General features: G+C 40.5%; 1 protein-coding gene across 3 annotated transcripts in view; it reads left to right on the forward strand.

The window, feature by feature from the left end:
* The window catches only part of MEGF11 (multiple EGF like domains 11), a 409367-nt gene that overhangs the window by 384611 nt on the left and 3010 nt on the right, over positions 1–21746 (forward strand). For 2 of the 3 annotated variants that reach the window (XM_063448765.1, XM_063448766.1), the window contains exons 21-22: positions 1461–1517; positions 16760–16966. In XM_063448765.1, coding sequence (XP_063304835.1) covers positions 1461–1517; positions 16760–16966 — 264 coding nt within the window. The remainder of the gene's footprint in view (positions 1–1460; positions 1518–16759; positions 16967–21746) is intronic. The other variant, XM_063448767.1, reaches the window with a different exon arrangement.

The following is a 21746-nucleotide window of genomic DNA, read 5'->3' on the forward strand; positions in this document are numbered from 1 at the left end:
TTTGGTCAATAGATGGCGCCATTACATCACCAAAATTTCTTGTCCTGGAAAGGGTTAACACATTTCGATGATGAATCATACGTCATTTTGGCTTATTTATAATGACTGTATAACTCAAATTTGCTGTCAGCTTAAAATGATTTCCCTAGTCTTCGTGGCGGCGATTTCGTAATTTAAAATTGACACCGCTCTCCCTGTGTCCCATTAGTCCCCCCAACTCTCCCTGTGTCCCATTAGTCCCCCCAGCTCTCCCTGTGTCCCATTAGTTTCCCCCGCTTTCCCTGTGTCCCATTAGTTCTCCCCCAGCTCTCCCTGTGTCCCATTAGTTCCCCTCCCCCAGCTCTCCCTGTGTCCTATTAGTCCCCCCCAGCTCTCCCTGTGTCCCATTAGTTCCCCCCCAGCTCTCCCTGTGTCCCATTAGTCGTCGTCGTCGTCCCCCAGTTCTCCTTCCTGCCAGTCACCCTGTTATTGCGCCATGCGGCCTGCCAGAAAATTTCCCGGTATCCTGGTGGGCCAGTCCGGGCCTGCTGGTCAGCAATAACTGCCCATTTACCAGCTTTTAATCTTTAGCAGACCTGCCCCACATGCCAGATTCCAGGTAGGTGCATATGGAGGTTTAATACGGCAGCAATGGCTGCCCTGTCCCTAGTTTTTAATGTTCAGCAAATATGCCCCCACCTGTTGGATCGCAGGTTGGGGCATACGGAGGTGCAATACCTCCATTATAGCAATATGGGGTCTTAATTATTATTATTTTTTTTATTTTATTTACTTTACTAATGTGACAGCTGGCTAGCAAGCGCTGGTCAGGTGCCACGTAATGTAATTCACATGTCGCCAAAGGATTTCAACGAACACTGCCAATGGGCATATAGCTCCTCAAATTATGAATTCATTTGAAAAAAACACAAATGAATTATAATTTGCAAACGTGCATCCTGCCTCATGCATTACTTTTATCATTGGCCGCCATGTGGTCATCAATAAATCTCAGATTCCGGTGCCGTAAATTAGTTTGGATGCAAAAGTCTAAAATTTTATGAACTCATCCAAACAAATGTTACAGAATTGATCAGATCAATCAAGTTCTGACCGCATTTGGTTTTATTATATATATATATGTCATTGTTTAGTGAATAACTCTGTTAGTGATAAACTGCTTGAAAATAATTTAACATAGAAGAGATAATTAATTAACATGACATACCCAGATACAGATTTTAAAGTCTTATTTTAAAAAAAAGGATATTAGTTACTTTTATGAGCTGGATTCACCAATATTTACATTTGAAACAAACTGTTTTTTAATCATGGAATAAGAACATGAATGTCTAATCCAAGTTAGTAATAAAAATCCTAAACCTGTTTTTCTAGAAACTTGAGCTATTATACATTTTGGGGAAATTAGGGATGTGCAAATTTGTACTAATCCAGTTTATTGTGAATTGTCTTAATTCCAGGTGCCTGTGCGATGGAAAGACGTCAGAACACATACATAATGGAAAATGGCTTCAAAGGTAGGGATGCTGGAAATCAGTGAGAGACTGAATGGCAGGGAATTATCATCAGCAGGTTTTATCAGGTTTTATCTGGCAAAATTAGTGGCAATAATGAATGCGTTAAGTAAGAGTATGGCTGTGTAGAACATGAATTTTGGAATTTAAAATCTCAAGTGACTACTACAGTTAAAAAAAATATAAATAATACTTGTATAAAACAGTGCTTTCTCCTATTGCTCACAGTCATACCTTCATATACACATACCACCTGCAATCATACCTTCGTATAGCTATATTGCTGTGCTTTTATATCTCCATATAGTCACGCCACCAGTTTCAAACCTTTATATATCCATATTGCCATGCCTTCACACCTACGTATTATACCTACTTATAACTATAATGCAAGATATCTACATAACAACATCGACATACAATCCTGCCCCCGTAGAACCCTACCACGAAACATTCATACCTTCACATAACCATACTGCAATACCTCTACTTAATCATATTGGCATGCAGTCATACCTTTATATAACCATAGTGCCATACATTCATGCCTCCATATAATGTGAGTGCCATACATACATATTTTCATCTCATAAATGCATATAATCATAGTGTCGTACGTATCTCAATATAGCCATACTGCAAAGCAATCATGATACTATATGATTATATCACCAGATAATTCACATAACCATGTCACCATACAATCATGCTTTTATATAACTATATTGCTGTACAATCATAACTCCATGTAACCTTAGCATAACCAAACCTTCATGCAATTATACTGCTATATAACAATACTTCCATCATACCTTCATATAACCATATCTTCATATTACCATACTTCTATACAACTTGCCAGAGTTTTTCCATCATTACTCTCAGGTTTTTTAATCTTCAGTATTTGATAATACTGATATGTCAAGTTACTGCTTCAGACTGGTGACTCTGTTGTAGCTTTTAACCCTGTAAATGCAACGTTTAAATTCTACATCTGTGGCCAAGGCCAAACAGTTTGCAATGGACAAATCCCTTAGATGTTATAGAGACCCATGATTGCAGTGCTGCATGACTAAGTTTGCAAGTGTCAGGTGTGTACTGACTAACAAGGTAGGATCAATATGGTATAGATAGTCAAGGATAGAAGGACGTGTTGCCAACCTTCGAGTGGTTGGAGTTAAACTTTAGAGAAAATAATTATAATAACATGCCATGCATTATTATACATTAATAATGTCCCTAAAAAGATAGAAAAAAAAGTTTCTTAATGGAAAGGACAGAAAAAAAATCTACACCAAAATAGGCATTGAGTGCATAGGAAATCCCCCTCCCCTCCCCCAAGGTAAACAGGCCTATAAGGTTGGGGGAGGGAGGGGTGTATTAAGAAATCTGGTCTAAAGCCATTAAAAAAATTAAAACTATGTAAAAACACTTCAAATAGGAACATAAGAACATGCCCAGGTAGTTTAGGGGCTCCAGACATCAAGGTAATCGTGTAGTTAGCCAGGTGTCAGTAAAAGCAGCAGACAGAGATTGGTTAAAAAAAAAAAAAAGCTGGGTCACAAACAGAGATAACTGAGCAACTAGAATCAAGAAACAGCAGCCAACATTCCTATGATGTCTAAACCACAAATGGTACTGATTGCACTAGGGAATGAGAACGAATATACCTAGCCGTGTCACTACCAAGTGGTGGCTGTCACACAGGATGTCCAGGTGTTTCCAGCTTCAAATAGTCTGCTAAGAGGCGTAAATAACACTGGTGGGCCCGCATTCTTCACAATGTCCCCTCCCTGAAAACCACTCTCTGGGCATGTACCATCTGGCTTCTGCAAAAATTTGTAAAATAACTTTTAGACTCTCTAGTCTTACCTGTTTTTTGTGCAGAGAGTGTAGTGAGGAAGATCACGAAGACTGTTATTTTTTGTTGTTGTTTTTTTTGACAAAAAAATGATCAACATTATATAACAGTAAGTAGAGGAATAGTAATATACAGTAATAAGACATCGATCAGATATTAGACTGTTTTGTGCATCCTTTACCCAAGGTTATTTCCAAGTGTGACAAGTAAAGCACATATGCTGAGACTAAGTGCCCACACCCGGTTCAACTTGACGGTGGGTTGGGTATCACCTCCTCACTTGGACGATGGGATATAGGTAATGATGGAATAATAGGAAGACGATGGTAGCGATAAGATGGAAAGCGATAAGGGGAAAGGGCAAGAGCATGTGTGTCATATGTGTGCATTGTATGTTTTTAGATCATCCTCTGGACACATACTGGATCCAGGGTGAACATGTGGCTATGTATTTTTCGGTCATCGGGTTGGCGGTAGCAATTGCTGCCTCCATCATATTTATTTCATCAATTCGCTGCATCCATTTTTGTATGCTGAGGGCAAAAGTCTGTCTTCCGAGGAGAGGAAACAGACCCCTCCGTCTCCATTAACCTGTATTTCTTGAGTGATTTTTGTAAAATCACAAGGAAAGCGAAGTGTTCTGTAGCATCATGTCTGGCATTAAAAGAAGATTGGATCCCGGGATTTTCTCTATATGCCTGTTGACATCTCTCCAGTATGTTGCCAGGTTTGGAAATGCCTGGAAAATATGTAGCATAGTACCCCAAGTGGACTGACAGCGCCAGCAGAGGTTTGGCAATTTTGGTAATGTTTCGTGAAGGGTTGTTAAGTGTCAGTACCATCGGCATAGGATAAAGCGGGAGCTTTTTCAGGAGCAGGTTAATTTTATTATATTGATCCTCTCCAACCAAAAAAGGTCCAATACTTCAGGTCACTTGTTAAGCAGGTCAAGATCAGTAAGAAGTTTTGCCTATATAGGTTGAATACTTCCCAGGTAAACCAAAGCCCGAGATAGCTCATCTGAGATTTACACCCCAAATGGAAATCCATTCCTGATCTGCCGAAATTGAGACGTCGTCAGCTTGGATTCCCATAACAGAGTCTCAGACTTGCATGTTCAGTTTCAGGTTTGAGAAGCATCCATAAAGTCAGAGACGTATTAAAAAGCACCGGTAGTGACACAGCCAAGTTAGGAATGAAAAACAGCATGTCATTGGTATATGCCAAGACTTTGTTCTCTCCGCCCCTGATCTTGTATCGCACAATATCTGAGCTTGTTCTAACTGCTGCCAAAAGCAGCTCGAGTGTCAGAACAAATAGTAAAGGTGGCAGCAGGCAGCCCTGTCTTGTTTTATTCGAAATGCTGATCTCCTCTGTCAGGGCGCCAGTTATGTCAATCCAAGCTGTAGGTATGGTGTACATATCGCCTATGAGTTTAACCCCTTAAGGACATATGACATGTGTGACATGTCATGATTCCCTTTTATTCCAGAAGTTTAGTCCTTAAGGGGTTAAGAACCTGGGAAACCCCATGCATTTCAGTACAGCCACAATGTATCCCCAGTAAACTCTGTCAAACGTCTATTCAGCATTCATTGACCAGAGCAGAAGGGGATTAGCCGTTGATTTTGGCCAGATAAATGAGGTTGAGTGCCTGCATCGTATTGTCTCTTGCTTCTCAGCTTGAAACAAAGCCAGATTGGTGCCTGTGGACCATCTCCAGCAGGATGCGATCTACTCGAACGTCAAACACTTTGGCAAGTAACAAAATCGGTCTAAAATCGGTGTGGTGTATCACCAAATTAATATATATATTTATTACACAAGGTTTGTCTACATTAAAAGGTATTTATTAGAAGGCAACAACACAATACTATACATTTATCACAAACACACAGCCCAGACCCACGGAGCAAAAACCCTTTTTAAATCTATCTATATAGTAATCCCCTTCCCCACACGTTTGATCTCACCCACGGTTAGGCCTTCACATCTAGTAATGGCTCACTGCTGCAAGTTCAACATCACATCCACCAAGGAAAAAAAGGAAGCAACAGAGTGTAACATGGTTCACCATGCTAGCATATGGCGTCTGTACATCTGCTCTGCAGCACAGCCAAGAAGTAACAGAGAGAGATGAGGATAGGGGGAAGTGGTTATCTCTTTCCTGACTTGTAAAGGTATAGAATTACCCAATTACCATATCAAAGGGTAAAGCTTATCCCCCTGTAAGAAAGATCTACATGAACTTGGTCACATGACCCCTGGTCACTATATTAGTTTGATGACAGAATGTCACCACATTCCCTCACTTTTTCTTCTCTTATGCTGAGCACATTTAAAATAATAATATATCCCTCTTATCTATCTAAACTATGATATCTGAAGTAGGAAAGGGGAGCACAGGAATTATAGTGAGTGAGATGAGTAAGGTAAAAGAAAACAGTCAAATAGGGGTTGCATCACCCCAGAATTGGTGCTGAATGTGTTGTTCTTTCATTCCTATGGTAGTATGGTTATGTACGCTGCCAGTGAATCTCTCCCAAGTCTACCGTTCCTCAGTAATGAGTTGAATGCTTTTGTTAACCCCTAAGAATATCTCCGAAAGTTTTATAGTAGCTAGTGGGTAACCGTCTGGACCCAGCAATTTTCCTGTCTGAGAGTGCCTGATAGCCAAACACAATTCGTCTTCAGTGCTGTTGGTGTCCATTTACTTCTTGTCGTTGTTTGCGATGCTGGTCGTCAAATATTCATCCAGAAAGTCTCTCATATCTTGGGGTGCTTCTTGATCAAATAAGCTGGTCTGGGAGGGCCGGATGTTGTTAGAATTATGAAATGTGGAGCAAATGTCCTTTGGGAATGGCGACAAATGCCCTGTGGGCGTTTTAAACTTGTGGATGTGTGTTTGCATCTGTTGCTTGCGTAATAAGTTTACCAACATCCGTCCACACTTATTTGAATGTTTGTAGTACGACTTTTGAGATTTCAAAAGAAGATCGTGACATGCCACGGTCAGTTCCCTTAAGTGTTTTCAGAGCCGTTCGCCTTATTGCTTCAGAAGTAGCGCTGAAAGTGCAGAAATAAACACTATTGAATATTGATTGTTACAGCACAGTTCATCCAAGGCAACAAGTCTGACCTATTGTCCTTTTTCTCAACTACAACACGTTTTGCTCCAGAGCATGCTTAGCATGTTTTGCCCCATTGGTTTGGGGGTGAAAGGATGAAGAAAACAACAAGGATATATCTCTGATTTATATGCCTTCAAAATTGTGCTACAAACAGGGCCGGCGCGTCCATAAGGCGGCACAGGCGGCCGCCTTAGGGCGCACCGGCTCTGGGGGCGCAAAATTCCAGTGACCGGCAGGAGGGAAGTGCTCCCTCCTGCCTGGTCACCTCCTGGATCCCCGGAGCTGCTGGGAGGCGTGCGGCTGACTGGATTAGGAGGCGGCGAGGGAGCTCTCTGATCTCTCTGACCGGCTCCCTCGCGCGCCTTTTGCTGATGCCGCGGGAGCCGGAATATGACGTCATATTCCGGCTCCCGCGGCATCAGAAAACCGCCTGCGAGGGAGCCGGTCAGAGAGATCAGAGAGCTCCCTCGCCGCCTCCTAATCCAGTCAGCCGCACGCCTCCCAGCAGCCCCACTGGACCACCAATGAAAGACCCACGCCAGCACTCCAGGTAGGGAGGCTGGGTGGGAAATTTAAATTTAATTTATTGTTAATTACTTTATTAATTACTGTGTGTGTGCATGTGAGTGTGAGTGTGTATGTGTGTGAGTGAGTGTGTGTGTGTCTGTCAGTGTGTGTGTCTGTCAGTGTGTGTGTAAGTGTGTCTATGAGTTTGTGTGTGAGTGAGTGTGTCTGTCGGTGTGTGTGAGTGTGTATGTGTGTCTGTGAGTTTGTGTGTGTCTGTCAGTGTGTGTGTGTGTGTGTGTGTGTGTGAGTGAGAGTGTGTGTGTGTCTGTCAGTATGTGTGTGTCAGTGTGTGTGTAAGTGTGTCTATGAGTTTGTGTGTGAGTGAGTGTGTCTGTCGGTGTGTGTGAGTATGTCAGTGTGTGTGTGCGCATGTGAGTATGTGTGTCTGTCAGTGTGTGTGTGTTCGAGTATGTGTCTGTGAGTTTGTGTGTGTGTGTGAGTATGTATTTTTCTGCATGCCTGTCTGTATGTATGTATCTGTATGACGGTATGCCTCTGTATGTATGTATGTGTCCGTATGCCTGTATGTCTTGTACGTATGTTTCTGTATGTCTCTGTATGCATGTATGTAACTGGATGTATGTTTGTCTCTGAATGTCTGTATATATGTCTCTGTATGCATGTATGTAACTGTATGCCTTTATGTCTCTGTATGTGTGTGTCTGTGTGTCTTTGTATGCATGTTTCTGTATGTATGTATGTGTCTGTATGACGGTATGCCTCTGTATGTATGTGTCTGTATGCCTGTCTATATGTATGTGTCTGTTTGACGTTATGTCTCTGTATGCATGCATGTATCTGTATGTGTGTATGTCTTTGTATGCCTGTATGTATGTATGTATGTGTCTGCATGCCTGTATGTTTCTGTATGTATGTTTCTTTATGCCTGTATGTCTGTATGTATGTGCCTGAATGTCTTTGTATGTATGTTTCTGTATGCCTGTCTGTATGTATGTGTCTGTATGACGGTATGCCTCTGTATGCATGCATGTCTTTTTATGCCTGCATGTCTCTGTATGCATGTATGTCTCTGCTTGTATGTCTCTGACTGTATGTGTCTGTATGTCTCTGTATGATTATTTCTGTCTTTGTATGACAGTGTACCTGTATGACTTTGACTGTGTGACTGAAAAATGATGCATGTGTGCCTGTGGCTTGGGAGGAAAGACACACAGGTGAAGATGCATTTTTTTTTTTTTAATGTGGGTTGGGGGCGCCAAAATGCATCTTCGCCTGTGTAACTAAAAATCCTAGCACCGGCCCTGGCTACAAACTAGCTCCCTCTATCAGCTACAATGTCAGTATAGAGACCATATAATCAAAATATTTCTTAAAGATTTCTGATAATTCTCTAGATGTGGGGATTATATTCAAATGTATGGTATGTGCAATCTTAGAAACTTAATTACAGCCATCAGTACTATATCAGTACTATAGTGTATGCTTTAGAAATAGGTAATTCAGGAAGGGGAGCTTAACAGCGCACCGAAGAGCTTGCCATTTCTCTTAGCTCTGAGTGTCCGTGACCTAATCTGTTAAAAACCTACCACATCGAGCCTCACCCAACCTTGACGGGCACTGCCTCCGGACATTATGCTGATTACACTGCCTTTTTTTTTCTCCTGAACACAAAATACCGCAGCCGGGGACTTAAGGCTTATCACACGGTCAGGCGGCCCCGTGAGTTTGACGGGGCACAACAGGTGTGGGATAACAACCGAACCGCGACACTACTACTGAGATGGGGCGACGATCTAAAAAAAAACGCTTCCTCTTGCCTCTCAACCTTGCCAGCGAAGAATCAGGCCCCGCAGGGGGCCGAACCACCAATGACAATTGAAACAGACTCCCTACGCAGCTCAGCTGTGGAGAAGCCTTATCGAGAGACCCCACAAGAAGCAGACAACTCTGCCCCTGCATTCAGCTCATGCTTGCCGTCGCGGTCATGGTGGCTTCTGAGTTAGTGCCCTTAGAAGAGTGCCCACATTTTATAGGAGGAAGAATATAAAGGTCAGAGAGCTTCTTGAATCAGTGCCCTTAGAACAACTCCCACATTTTATCAGATGTCTGGTGTCCTCATTCTTCCTAACAAGGCAAGCTAAATACTTTGCTTTTGATGGAATGTACTGAATAGCCAAATTACCTCAGGCTCCTACAGCAGCTTCCCGTGATGATATGCTACATTGTCAAACGCTATTCGACTAGATAAGCCTGATGACAGCGCTCAAGGGGAAGACACCCTATGAATTTGAGTCATGTCACATCACCCTCTTTCAGGACTTGAGTAGGTACACATTGCTCTGGCGTGAATCCATGCAGCCCATTATCAAGGCTCTCCAAAATGCTGGACTATCCTACCGTTGGGCAACTCCTGCGTCACTTATAGTCACCAAGGATGGGAAAACGCACAAGGCCTCAGATCCCAATGAAGGTACGACTCTACTCCGGCCACAGCATAACCACACAAGGACAGCCTCAAGTTCACTCATGGAGCGTGGATAACATACATAATGGTACTTGTGCCCAGAAATGTAGGAGATTCAACAACCTGACCCATCCCCTGCAATCCATCTACAATATATATGTTTGCATTGTTTTTCTTATGTTATTATTGTTTTACTTAAAAGATCTCTAGTGGTTTGATACCTTAGGTGGTTGAGAGAGCTGCAAGTGCTGATCCCAGCACAATACCACTGTATTAGAGGTAGTTATTATAGTGACCCACAAGGATCTATCCTAGGAGTTTTAATGCAGGCTTGGGGTTTACAGCATGCAACATAATATTTTACATCATTTCATAAAGAGGGCCACCGTTAGAAGTGTGACAAGTGGTTTTCGAATGGCTAGCAGACTTGAAATCCTTTATATATTGAAGGAGAGTGGTTGGCTTTTCTCACTTGGAAGAAACAAGCACTTTTTTGTCATTTGCATACAAGTTACAAAAGGAAATTGTAGGCTTAATAGAATTAAGGCTATGATTTGATTTCTGAGAAGGGTTTAGGAGAGCTCAAAACATTACCATTTACATAAAACTGCTTTGTACCAGGTCTGTATGTGATTATGTAAGAAAAACAAGATAAAATGCCTTGCGTTGAGGCATCAACTGCAAGAGCAAAGGGAAGTATGGCATCTGGAAGGGCCAAAAGAGTAGCTGGGTTAAAGCATTATGAGTTTGTCAAATGATTGCATTGCAGTTGAATGGCAGTGTTTAGTTTTGGCTGCTTTCTTGACTGATGCTGTAAGTGGATTCACTACTTTAGAGTAAGTTCTAATAATCTTACAATAGCAATTCAGAGAATCCAATGAATCTTTGGACCTCCTATAGACCCAGAGGTTGAAGCCACTTGAGAAGGCCGAAATCTCAAATTCATAGAAATGATAAACCCTAGAAAGGGCATTGATTCTTGCGCAAATAGATATTTCTCTAGTTTGGAATACAAATTAGTCTTTTGTAACACTAAACACTAAAGTGTGAGTTTCTGTAACACTAACTCAATCTGCAGACCCACCACAAACACAAGGATATCATCCATATGTACAATTACAAGCAAGTGGGGATAGTCCTTGAAAACACAGTTTATGAACTCCTGAAATGATGTAGAGGCATTACACAAGCCAAATTGCATAAGTAAATATTCAAAATGCCCAATGTGTGTATTGTATGCGGTTTTCCACTCGTGCCCTTCCTTAATTCATGCAAGGTTTTACTCCTCAAGCAGGGTCAGTTTGGAAAAAATGTTGTATCCCTAAATTCATATGATCTGTGGAAAAGTAGTTTCTCAGATTTCTTTTTATTTAAGACACTTTCATAATCCCTTTGGTTTCTAAGTACAGGTATTGGTGGGGGAAGAAGCACATGTTAGCATGTACTGTTACTCGCAACGAGTGGCCATTGATAGAGTGAGAGCATCTTTTGACACTCTAAACCTATCACCGGCCACCAAGACATAGTTTCATGTTCACTGTGGCGACCAAAATGAAGCACAGTGTGACCGCGTGGACAGGAAGTGGTGGGCCACGTGAGGTAAGGCTCCGCCCAAGAACTTCAGTCACCACAACAACTTAGTTGTGATTAAGTGGTTTTGGAATAGAGTTACCCTTTTTTTTATACACACCCTCATAATCTCTTATTGACAAATGTTAACAACAAAGTCAATTGAGTTTATATTTGGCATTATATGATTTCAAATTTCTAACAAGTTAGTTAATCACATCATAGCATCAATTGTCGGTGCTGTTTATCTGATGTTGACAAATCCAGGAGCAAAAACCAGTTAAGCCAAACAACGATTTCACGGCTGTCACTGGACAGACTAGCTATGTGCTGGTTATTGAGTTAAAATTGTGTGTTATTGGTTGCAACACTACCTGTAATGATGCAAACTTTCTGTGGATGTAGTATCAGCTCAAGATTGTTTTGTCGGGAGCTTCATGAAGTAAGCTCACCATGTGCCTTACAAGCAGCTTGGCACTGCTCACTAGTAGAATGCTAGTTACATTTTTGCCTTTTTACATTACATTTTGACCTTTTTGTCATTTTTGCCATGCATTAATTCTTCCACAATCACCCTTTCCTTACACATTATATCATTTGTATGTATTATATGTATACATAACACAATATTATCTATAAATAACTTTTAAAAAATTGTTTTACTTATAACAATCTCTACAGTGCAGCTGAAGAAAACTAATGCAAAATGCATTCACTTATTAGTCCTGATTATCAAAAAAAAACAAAATGTCTTGGAATTTCTTTGAATTAGAATAGTTTTACAAATAAAACATTGCAAAATTTGGCATGCTGAGATTACAACTTTTAAAGTAGGAAAACTTCTACCCAAAAGTATATATTTGTGGAACGTATTTTACCAGGCTATTTAACTAAGAGAATTTTGAAATTTTTCATTTTTAATTTTCTCATGAACTCCAGTCAAAAGTTTTATTTACATGCGTTTAATTTTGGGCAAGTTCTGCATGTCCTTCTGCTGTAAACACACCATGTTTGTATTGTGCTTCTGTTCTCGAGTACAGTGATACCCCACATGTATACCTTTTCCTCTAATACCTTAGAATGTAAACTGGTTTGTGTTGGGCCCTTAGCACCTTCTGTAGGGCCTGTATGTCTAACCAGGGGCAGACTTGAGAGCCTTGGTGGCCCCCAGGCAAAATTAGATCCCAGGCCCTTTGAAGGCCAAATATATGCCACCAGAGTGAGGGAGGGAGGGGGTGACTAGTGACAGAGGGAGGAAGTGACACCCCATCTTCCCTTTGCTCCCTGTGGTCTCTCCCCATCTTCTCCTTTTTATTTCCTACACCTCTCTCTCTGCTCCCTCTGATCTCTCCAAGGCTGCTGCTCCCCATCACACAGAGTGCCGCGTGGGACAGGAAGAAGGAGATCTGGCAGAGAGAGAGCAGTTGAAGCTGCCAGGTCTCATTTGAGGATTAGGGGAAAGGTGGGAGAGGTAGGTTGCTGGGGCCCTGCGCTCCACCAGGGACCCCACAACCTATCAATGGAAAAGATTTTTTTTTATTTTGCCGTACCAGTTGGAGAGATCTCTAATGCTGCAGTCATCACTCTGAACATTGCACATAGCTTATCTGTCAGTCTGGGGCTCAGCTTAAAGAGGGAACCCCCTGATATCGAAACGGTTAAGGAATTAATCTCCATAAGGGCGAATGGAAGCTAACTCCAGCAACAATATTACATTATCGAATAGGAGTACCTCATAAAAGAGAATACCATAGCTGGAAATAGGGGAATGACACTTCATTATTTGACAGATCCACTTTAAAAATAGTTTTATAAATGTTGACATAACTGTAAGGGCCAGAAATCAGGTGCTTAAGGTCCGCTTTTCACTATCACTAGCACCTAATGTATGTAATTCAGATAATTGTATGTAATAATGAAGATATATGGGGAAAAAAGAGGGAACGCCAGTTGTGACTTTCTCAGCCAATCAGTGCACAACAGCTTAATTGCTGAAGGCCGCCATTATTGTCCAATGAAGACTGCTTCACGTTACTCTGAAGACCATGTGCATTAATGTATACATTTTTACTTTGCATAGCAATATGCAGGTTTAAATTACTACTAAAGAGAATTTTAAATGAACACTCCAAGCATCATAACCAATACTTCTTACACGGGATCCACCAGGTACCACTGACACCTCCACTGCTGACGACATACAGCTTGAAGCTCCTAAACAGGAGCATCTGACATGCCCTGCTGGGATAAAAAAAAAAACTGTTGCTCTACCATTTTATTTCTACAAATTACCTAACTCTTTGAATGTGCAAAATATTTTTATTGTGCAACAAAATTTAATATTATATATATATATAATATATGCATAAGTTGTCATGCCATTTGCACTGAAACCTCTAAATAAGATGTGGTGCAACCAGTTGCATTCAGATTTAAGTGGAGTTGGAGACTGCCTGTGTGCAATTAAAGTGGTAGCATAGAATTAGGATATATGAATCAGTATTGAGTCATATGATATCCCAATCATTGAACATAACCTGGAGTACTTTAAAATTAATTATTAAAAAGTAAAAAGAATTTGGCACAATAGCGGCTCGGCCAGGAAACCAATCTCAACCAAAACGCAATGAACGGCTTAGGAGTACATTGGTCGAAGAAGCAACCAATGTAATTCTGAAGGATCTGGAGAGATCTGCAACTGAGATGAGTTAACTATCCGTGCAACAATATTTACTCAGACATTCCATAAAGTTGGGGTTTCATGTTGATGATTTAAATAATGTAAAGTGAACCTTTCGTAACAAATTCACTTTAACAGATAATTCTGTTACAAATTCACTTTAACAGCTCCCAAGGCACTAAATATGCAATTTATCATATTGATATTGTTACTTATCGACAACCCCTCTACTTCGGCACCACCACCTTGTGGGGGTTTGTGTGGTTTAAACAACTGTAACACCCACCTTCGATTGCTCCCCTTGCCTGTTGGGATTGGTCGTGCTTGTAGATACTTTATCAAGCATGGCAATCCTCATTACGGACACTGCCAGCACGTTGGCATCAGCAGCAGTGTGAGGGTCAAGCTTGATAACTGCCTGGGGCCGGGTTCTCTTGCTCCACAGCATTAGACCTGTATGCAACCAGCACACGTGTCTCAGGCCGAGGATTTGATTGACAGGTAGGGGAGGAGCCTACATTTTAAAGTAAATTATTTACACACCTCTAGTTGCTGAAAGACAGCCAGCCAAAATAGGTGCTCACTAAATGTGGCAAATGCTTTACATAAACGAGCGTTGGTTTCACTTGAATGTCTCACTGTGGGCAGATAAGGAATTTGCAAGGAGTTTGACAAGGTACCGGATTGTAGTTTAGATGCTTTCACAAAAAATGTTTTAACAATTTAATTCATAAAATGAATACACCTAGTATAAGAATAAATATATTTATTTTTACCATTCAACTCTTTCAGACACTATGGTGTTAAACTAACTATTTAGGCATCCACCCCCTCCCTATGTGTAGTAAAAACGTGAGTTTTCTCCCATGCCGTGCCAGTCTCGCCATGGCTGGACCCACCTTGCTCCGCCTCCATGGCTGAGATCATCAGACATGTGCAGCAAAATGCTGTGATGCTCCAATCAGCATCTCCCCGTAGAGATGCATTGAATCAATGCATCCGGGGAATATTCAGCCCCTCCATGCAGAACGTCGAGAAGGTGAGCGACAGTGCTGCATAATGCGCCGCACTAGACTAGGAAGCACCTCTGACAGCCACCAGAGGTGTTCCTAGGCAACAATATAAACACTGCCTTTTCTATTTATATTGAAGCTCTGACTCTGGCTTGTTTACCCTCTGTGACATTACAGTGAAATGTTGTTCATCTAAATATATCAACAGTTTATATGTTTTGTTTAAACACATATTATAGCTTCTGTTGTTAATTGGACTTTAAACAAGCCTTATCAAATGTGTGGATTCTCTATCAGTTCTCTTTGCGAAGTATTTATAGTTTTAAAATGAATTAAAGACAAGTGTGTAGGGTTTGATGTTGTGACTGACAGTAGGATCCATTCCTGAAAATCAAGAAAAATACAAATAGGTACACACCCACATTTCACACCCTCTTAGATCACTAGCATGTCTGTTGAACGCACAAGAGAAAAGGCTTGCAAACAAACGAGTTCTGCATATACACACCTGTAGGCAGTACTTCCCCATTTTACTGTGAGCATTATTACCATGGAAACAACAATCGTTGTGTAGGCAAAGCTACACACTGGAGCAATCAATGAACACATTGATCAAAACTCATCTAAAAAATTATTGACTTCTTGCAAGTAATTGTAAGGGTTATTAACTAATGTAAGAATTGTTAGGTATTCAAAGTGTATTTTACATTTAGTAGCCAAACGTGAAACATAGCTAGTTTGGCTTTGTGTCCTTATAGTTAAAATTCCTTTGTAATTCCAGACAATGCTCACATTAGTGAATAACTTTGCTAGTGTATGGTGTGTGTGGTTAAATGGCTATTATGGTATGAAAAAAAAAATGTTCTGGTTTATTTTACATCTGGTAGATTTCACCTACTATTATTGATACACATAATCGACATTTTATTAAATGTGCAAGGCTCAGCTGCAGATTTTTCAAGAGTAGATAGGTTTAAAACAGTTGGATTGCTAATTGGTATAATGGACAGTTTGGTCACTGTGGTCAAAAGCCTGGCCAATGAGAGCAGACATAGAGAACTTTTTGGCACTGCAGTTCCTGTGCACAATGTTTCCCACGATAACCCACAAGACCAAAAAACCCATCAACTAAGCAGCATGGGAAATGTAGTCCAAAATAACTGCAAAACCAAAAGGTGAACAATCATTGTATTTGATCATGAGTATCTCTAGCAATTAATGCATTTCAACTGCTGACAGAGGTTTATGTGAGTTGTAACTGGAAGTTAATATTTTTTCTGCAGTTACAGTGGGGAAACATGAAATACCTGTATTTGTTATTTGAAATTAGTAGCATATTGATTTTTGAGAAGCACTTACTTGTGTGGATGAAATGGGGAGTAACATAGTGAGCACAATGTTCTTTAACAGTTTAAGGACACATGCAGAACCAAATGTGTTCCTTTCTCCTTCCACTAGGAGTTTGTATCATTCCAAATTTCTTAATACTTCCTTTTCTCCTACATCATCCTTCACCTGTTCCATCTTGCGCATGTTTCGTTGAACCTTATTAACATCATAAAGTATCCCAGATCAGACAGAATGCAATCTAACCACATGTTACAGCCAATCCCTGTTTTTGCTTTGAATAGTCTATTTGCATGATCATTAAATAGTCTTATTCTAACATTTCAAAAGCTGGTACTACCCACTCCAAGTACAGTCTTTTTTTTTTTTCTTTAAACAGACAATATTGTCTGTAATAACCCTGCTGCCCCTCTCTATTTCACACACAAATCTGTTATCTGCTACAATCACCAAATAGATAATAATGTGAAAAGAATAGGATTGTCTGTAACAGAAAACTAAAACCTAGCCTACTCCATTTAACTACCTCTGATCTACCAGTTTTTCTTTTTTACCTCCAAGACATTCCACCCCTTGCCTTTTTTCCTTTTGCCTCCTGAGCCCCATGGCATATCCCCCAATTTCTTTGACTTGTGTTTGTTGCTTTTTGCAGATTGTGTGAAAGAGTCAGGGTGCAGCTCCAGCACCTGCTCACTAAGCAGCAGTGAGAACCCTTATGCAACCATTACAGACCCCCCTGTGCAGTCCTACAAACACTCAGAGAACAGCTACGTGGAAATGACATCACCTGTCCATAAAGACGCCCCATATTCAGATATACCACCCTCATCCAAAGCTAATAAAAATGTATATGACGTGGGTAAGTGCCAGACTCCATGCCAGCTGTACATATGCATGGCCCAACTCACTTCTAGGCACACGCCTTCTAATTACAGGGCATGGGTGGAACATGCTATTGGTATATTTATATATACATCTCTGTGTGGCTCTCTTGCTTCCTATCTCATTCAGTTAGTTTTTTCAACAACACCCTTCTTGGCTATAGCCCTGTCAAACACCTGCTGTTATCTTTATTGATCTTCTGGTGTTTTTTGGATACAAAAACTAAAGGGTACAAGAGAGTATTGTCACGGTTAACACTTTTGTTGTTGATGTTATACACTTATATTCCAGTGCAAATAGCCCCTTATTGCACTGGATGAGCACGCAATATGTGCTCATGATGTACAAAATATTTATACCCTTTAGGAAAATGAGTGAATGCAGGGAGTGACGCAAACACAGGTCTTCACCTGGCCATCCCTTGTTTTGCCTGTATTGGACTGTGTCCTCCTGCCAGGATAGGTTGACTACATTCCCATCTTAACAGACACCATTGTCCCCAGTTACATAGTTCAACTATAGATGATGATATGTGATCTGACCTTTCAACTACAGAGATACATTTGTTGTTTTTTTAATCTTACAGAACAGCGCCAAGCACACTTAATTTTTGACAGCATAACCAATCTCTTTATCTATCAATTTAAGGTAGAGTTAAGCAGGGTTTTCCTCCCCATCAAAATTCAACTGGCTGAGCTTTTGTGCCATGGTATGACATTTTTTTGGAACAGCAGTAGACTAGTTTAGGACAATAAAGGTGAACTCACACTTGGAATGTCAGTTGACCAACCTTGGAAGTATCTTCTTGGTCAGGGCCTGGACAATTGAGCTGTACAAGAGGAATAGCTTATCCTATAGTCATCATAAATTCCCAAAGGACATCAACAAAAACTGGTATAGATACATTAGGGCACTGAACAGATATTTCTCCTGGGCATCAGAGCAAATATGCCAGGCAGTTCATCAAGTTATCAGTTGTTCTTGTACGTTTTTATTCAACCTTTTTTTAATATAACAGTAGAAAACAAAAAAAGAAAAGTAGTGAAAATTATACAGGTGTATATGCCAAAAAAAACAACTAGAAAACCCATGTTTCCACACAGTCCAGGGGTAATTAGACAGGAGAGTTGCAACTCAAAACAATTTAAGTACCACAAGTCATCAATCCTAAACATTAAGTTGGTGTATGTAGCTGTGCTGTCATTCAGCCTCCTGTTGTCCACATAGAAGCAGGTGTTTCTGTCTTTAGGGAGAGGCCCCAGGACTACAGCAAAGATTAAATTACTCTTAGGGCAGGCATGTAGCTAATCTCAGCCTTTATACTAGGATGTACGGCTTTAGGTACTTGATAATAGGGCTGTTGGATGGGCCTCTGTCTTGATGTCTCTAATTATTATTGTTATTATTGCCATTTAAATAGCGCCAACAGATTCCGCAGCGCCAATGCCTTCTTTATTGCAAGGTCAAGTTTCAAAAATGTCTACTCACCTAGTGACCACTGTCCCATTAACCCCTTAAGGACACATGACGTGTGTGACATGTCATTATTCCATTTTATTCCAGAAGTTTGGTCCTTAAGGGGTTAAAGGGACACTCCACTACCCAAATAAAACCTTTTTTTAAGTAAAAAAACACTATTTAATAGATATACGCCCCCAAATGAAAACATGCATGGATTTATTTATACATTTTTCATTGGGGATATATCTAAAAACAGCTTGCAAAAGCTGCAGATCTCATGTCTGCTGCCTTTGCAAGCCTTCTTCCTTTAACCCAGTCCAGACTTTCTGTGGCTGTCCAATCACAGACATCCCAGTGCAGCTCAATGAGAAGTCTTTGCAAGTCAGGTGCTCTGAGCAATTGCTACCACTTGAGTTTAGCTCCGCTGAGCTGAAGAACCAGGGAGAAAAGGGACTGGTTGTCTGATTGAAAGCCAGGGGGTGTAACAAGATTATTTTATAAATGTGCCGGTTTCTATCAAAATCTATAAAATGAAAAAAAAAAAAAACACAAACTTTTCACAAATAAAGCACTAAAGCAAGATCAGGTGCTTTAGTGGTCTGAAGTGTCCCTTTAATTTCTGCTTATTTACTAACAGGAACATGCTAGGCTTACATACAGCATTGAGAAATTTGGTTCAGTTGCCTTCCTGGTCTCTGACTAGCAGGGCACCTCATCTCTCTCTAAACTAAAGTATTGCTTCGGCAAGTCACATGGAAGGATCTCTGCAATGAGATGATCAGGCTTATGCCTAAAAAGTAAATGGTAGTGCTTATATAATGCAAGATATGTTCTGATGTATGATGACAGAGCAGCACTTTCTCTCCTAAATAGATCTATTAGACTTGAGGTTTGCCATTTGGTCGTACCAAACCTTCCGTTTAGTTTCAGCCTACCAAAGGTCCTAAAAGGGCTCAAGCAACAAGCACCCATAACTAAAAAGGGAGGGGGAATCTAATGGATTACTGCAGCCCCTCTCTTGCAAGGAATAGGACGGGGGCAGGCATAGCTCCCAGTGAGACTCTGACTATACATATATAAAGCATACATCTAACGTCTTGTTAAAATGCTTACAGAGACCATTAATTTGAGGAAAGTAGTGCATTGATCTGAAAGCACTACAAAGTTGCCAGATCTGCCGAAGCAAGTTGAACATAAACTCCAGATAAGCTAAAGCAAGCCAGACATAAACTGTTTGCCTTGTTCTGTCAAAATATAAGTGGGGAAACCCACCCTTGTAAATGATTAAAATGAACGGCTTATTTACAGTAGTAATTTGAGATTGTACCACAGTTTTCACGTGGCACTATGGTGAGGATGCATATCTTGTCCCTATGGCTTGACCTTGAAAATCACCCTTCTTCATCCATGACCATCCGCCGAAGGTGTTCACGGACAAAGGAAGAGCAGCAGAGAATGTTGCAAGTACAGCAAAGCGTGGCCATAAGTATAGCATCCTCCACTAAAATCTGGCACTCAAGGGGCAGGCTTACAGCTTCAAAGATTAATGCAAATTACTGCTGTAATAGCAAATATGTGTAGGGAGACCCTCTTGCATCATAAGCTATGTAAAGATCATGAAATAAGGTGCTTGGAATGACCATTTAATGAATGTGGCTTATTACTGCGGCAGAGATGTACTTAAAGTACCAAAAGTACTAAAACATAATAGATCACAAACAGTGGAATGCAAAAGTGTAATTTTTAATTAATATAATTTTTTTTTTACTTTGAGTACCGGTAATATTAATAACAAAAATATTTGTGCCAGGTGATGGACTCTAGTTGAATAGTGTTACAATATAGCATCAAACATTTTGCTAGGTCTATTTTGAAAAGGAAATATAACTTTTTTACGTGTTGAATTTGTATCACACATAATAACAACCTTTTATGTGTTTGATCTGTATAAAAAAGTTAAAATCCAGGAGCAAAAAAGAAAAACAATGTTTTGGGAGCCAAAAATGTTAAAATACATATTTGTCATTGATGTTAAATAATATAGGGTGCTTTTATGAGAGCTGCCTTTTGGGTTGGGGGATTTTGCCAGAAAACTAGCATTTCCATATTTTTTTTTAATTCTCAACAAATTGCCTCCTTGAAGTATCCCCAAATTAATTTTCTGACAGAACAGAATCCAATTCATTGAGCTCTGAAAAATGTAGACTGATTTGATACAAATAATAGCACAAATGTGTAGTGTGCTTATTAAAACAGATAAGGAAGTAAAATGCAGTTAGTATAAAGACGAACAGATATGCTGTTGTAGGATTGCAGCACCCTCCATGAAAGGAAATCTAACCTAAAGTCCCCTATTTCCTGCTTCCTCCTGGCTGTATTGTGTTGAAAAGCAGATATTAAGTTGCTGAATATTTATACTGGAGCAGAATTTTGAACAGCTTTGCATATCTTGTCCATTGAATAAGACCTTTGGCAAAAAACTCCATTAAGAGTCATTTTTAACTATCCTGCACTCACTTGATTAAATCAGAAATTTCTCTAGCTGGTATCAGTGTTACTGAAAGAAGGGAGAAGAAAGCTGGAGGTGAATTTTTTTTTTAAATGGATACTATTGGCACCAAACAACTTTACCTTAAAGGCTTTCTCCAGACATTCTCAACGAGCATTTTTAAAGCAGTTTTACTTTCATCAGTCCAGAGCTGGGAAAAGCTCTCCGACTCTCCTCTGCCCACCTCTGTCTAACCTCAGGGGAGCCACGTCAAGGACCAATCAAATGCTAATTTAAAGGGCTCAGCATGCATGAGCGTGCTCAGAGCCCGCAAGGGGAGGTGGAAAAGGAGGGTATGAAGCAGGAGGGAGTGGTTGGGATTAAAGAAAAGTAACTGAGATTGGGAGTAGGGAGGGCTTCCCTCTGTGGGAAGGGAATACAAAAGCTTCTCGTTGGCAGGCAGAAGTGGTTAAACCTGTCAGCAGCGTGCACTACAGATGTAAATTATGCACAGAATTTACATTAGGCAAGCCAAAATTCCAGACTGCCTAAGTCAAGTCTGCTGGGGGTAAAACTTGCCCCCAGTACACAATTAAAAACATCACTGGATGTGCAGTGTTCCAGACTCCTACCACCGCTACCACTTAATAAAGCAGAAATGGTCACTGTGGTTGGAGTAACAGTTTGCTGAAGCAGTTTTTGAGGAGATCATGCCATGTAGTGCTACTGATCAATTCTCTGCCATGTAGGAGTTAAATCACTTTGTTTATACAGCCATAGTCACTACTCCCTGCACAGCTTTCCTAAA

The sequence above is a fragment of the Pelobates fuscus genome, chromosome 3, assembly GCF_036172605.1.
Source record: "Pelobates fuscus isolate aPelFus1 chromosome 3, aPelFus1.pri, whole genome shotgun sequence".
Taxonomy (NCBI): domain Eukaryota; kingdom Metazoa; phylum Chordata; class Amphibia; order Anura; family Pelobatidae; genus Pelobates; species Pelobates fuscus.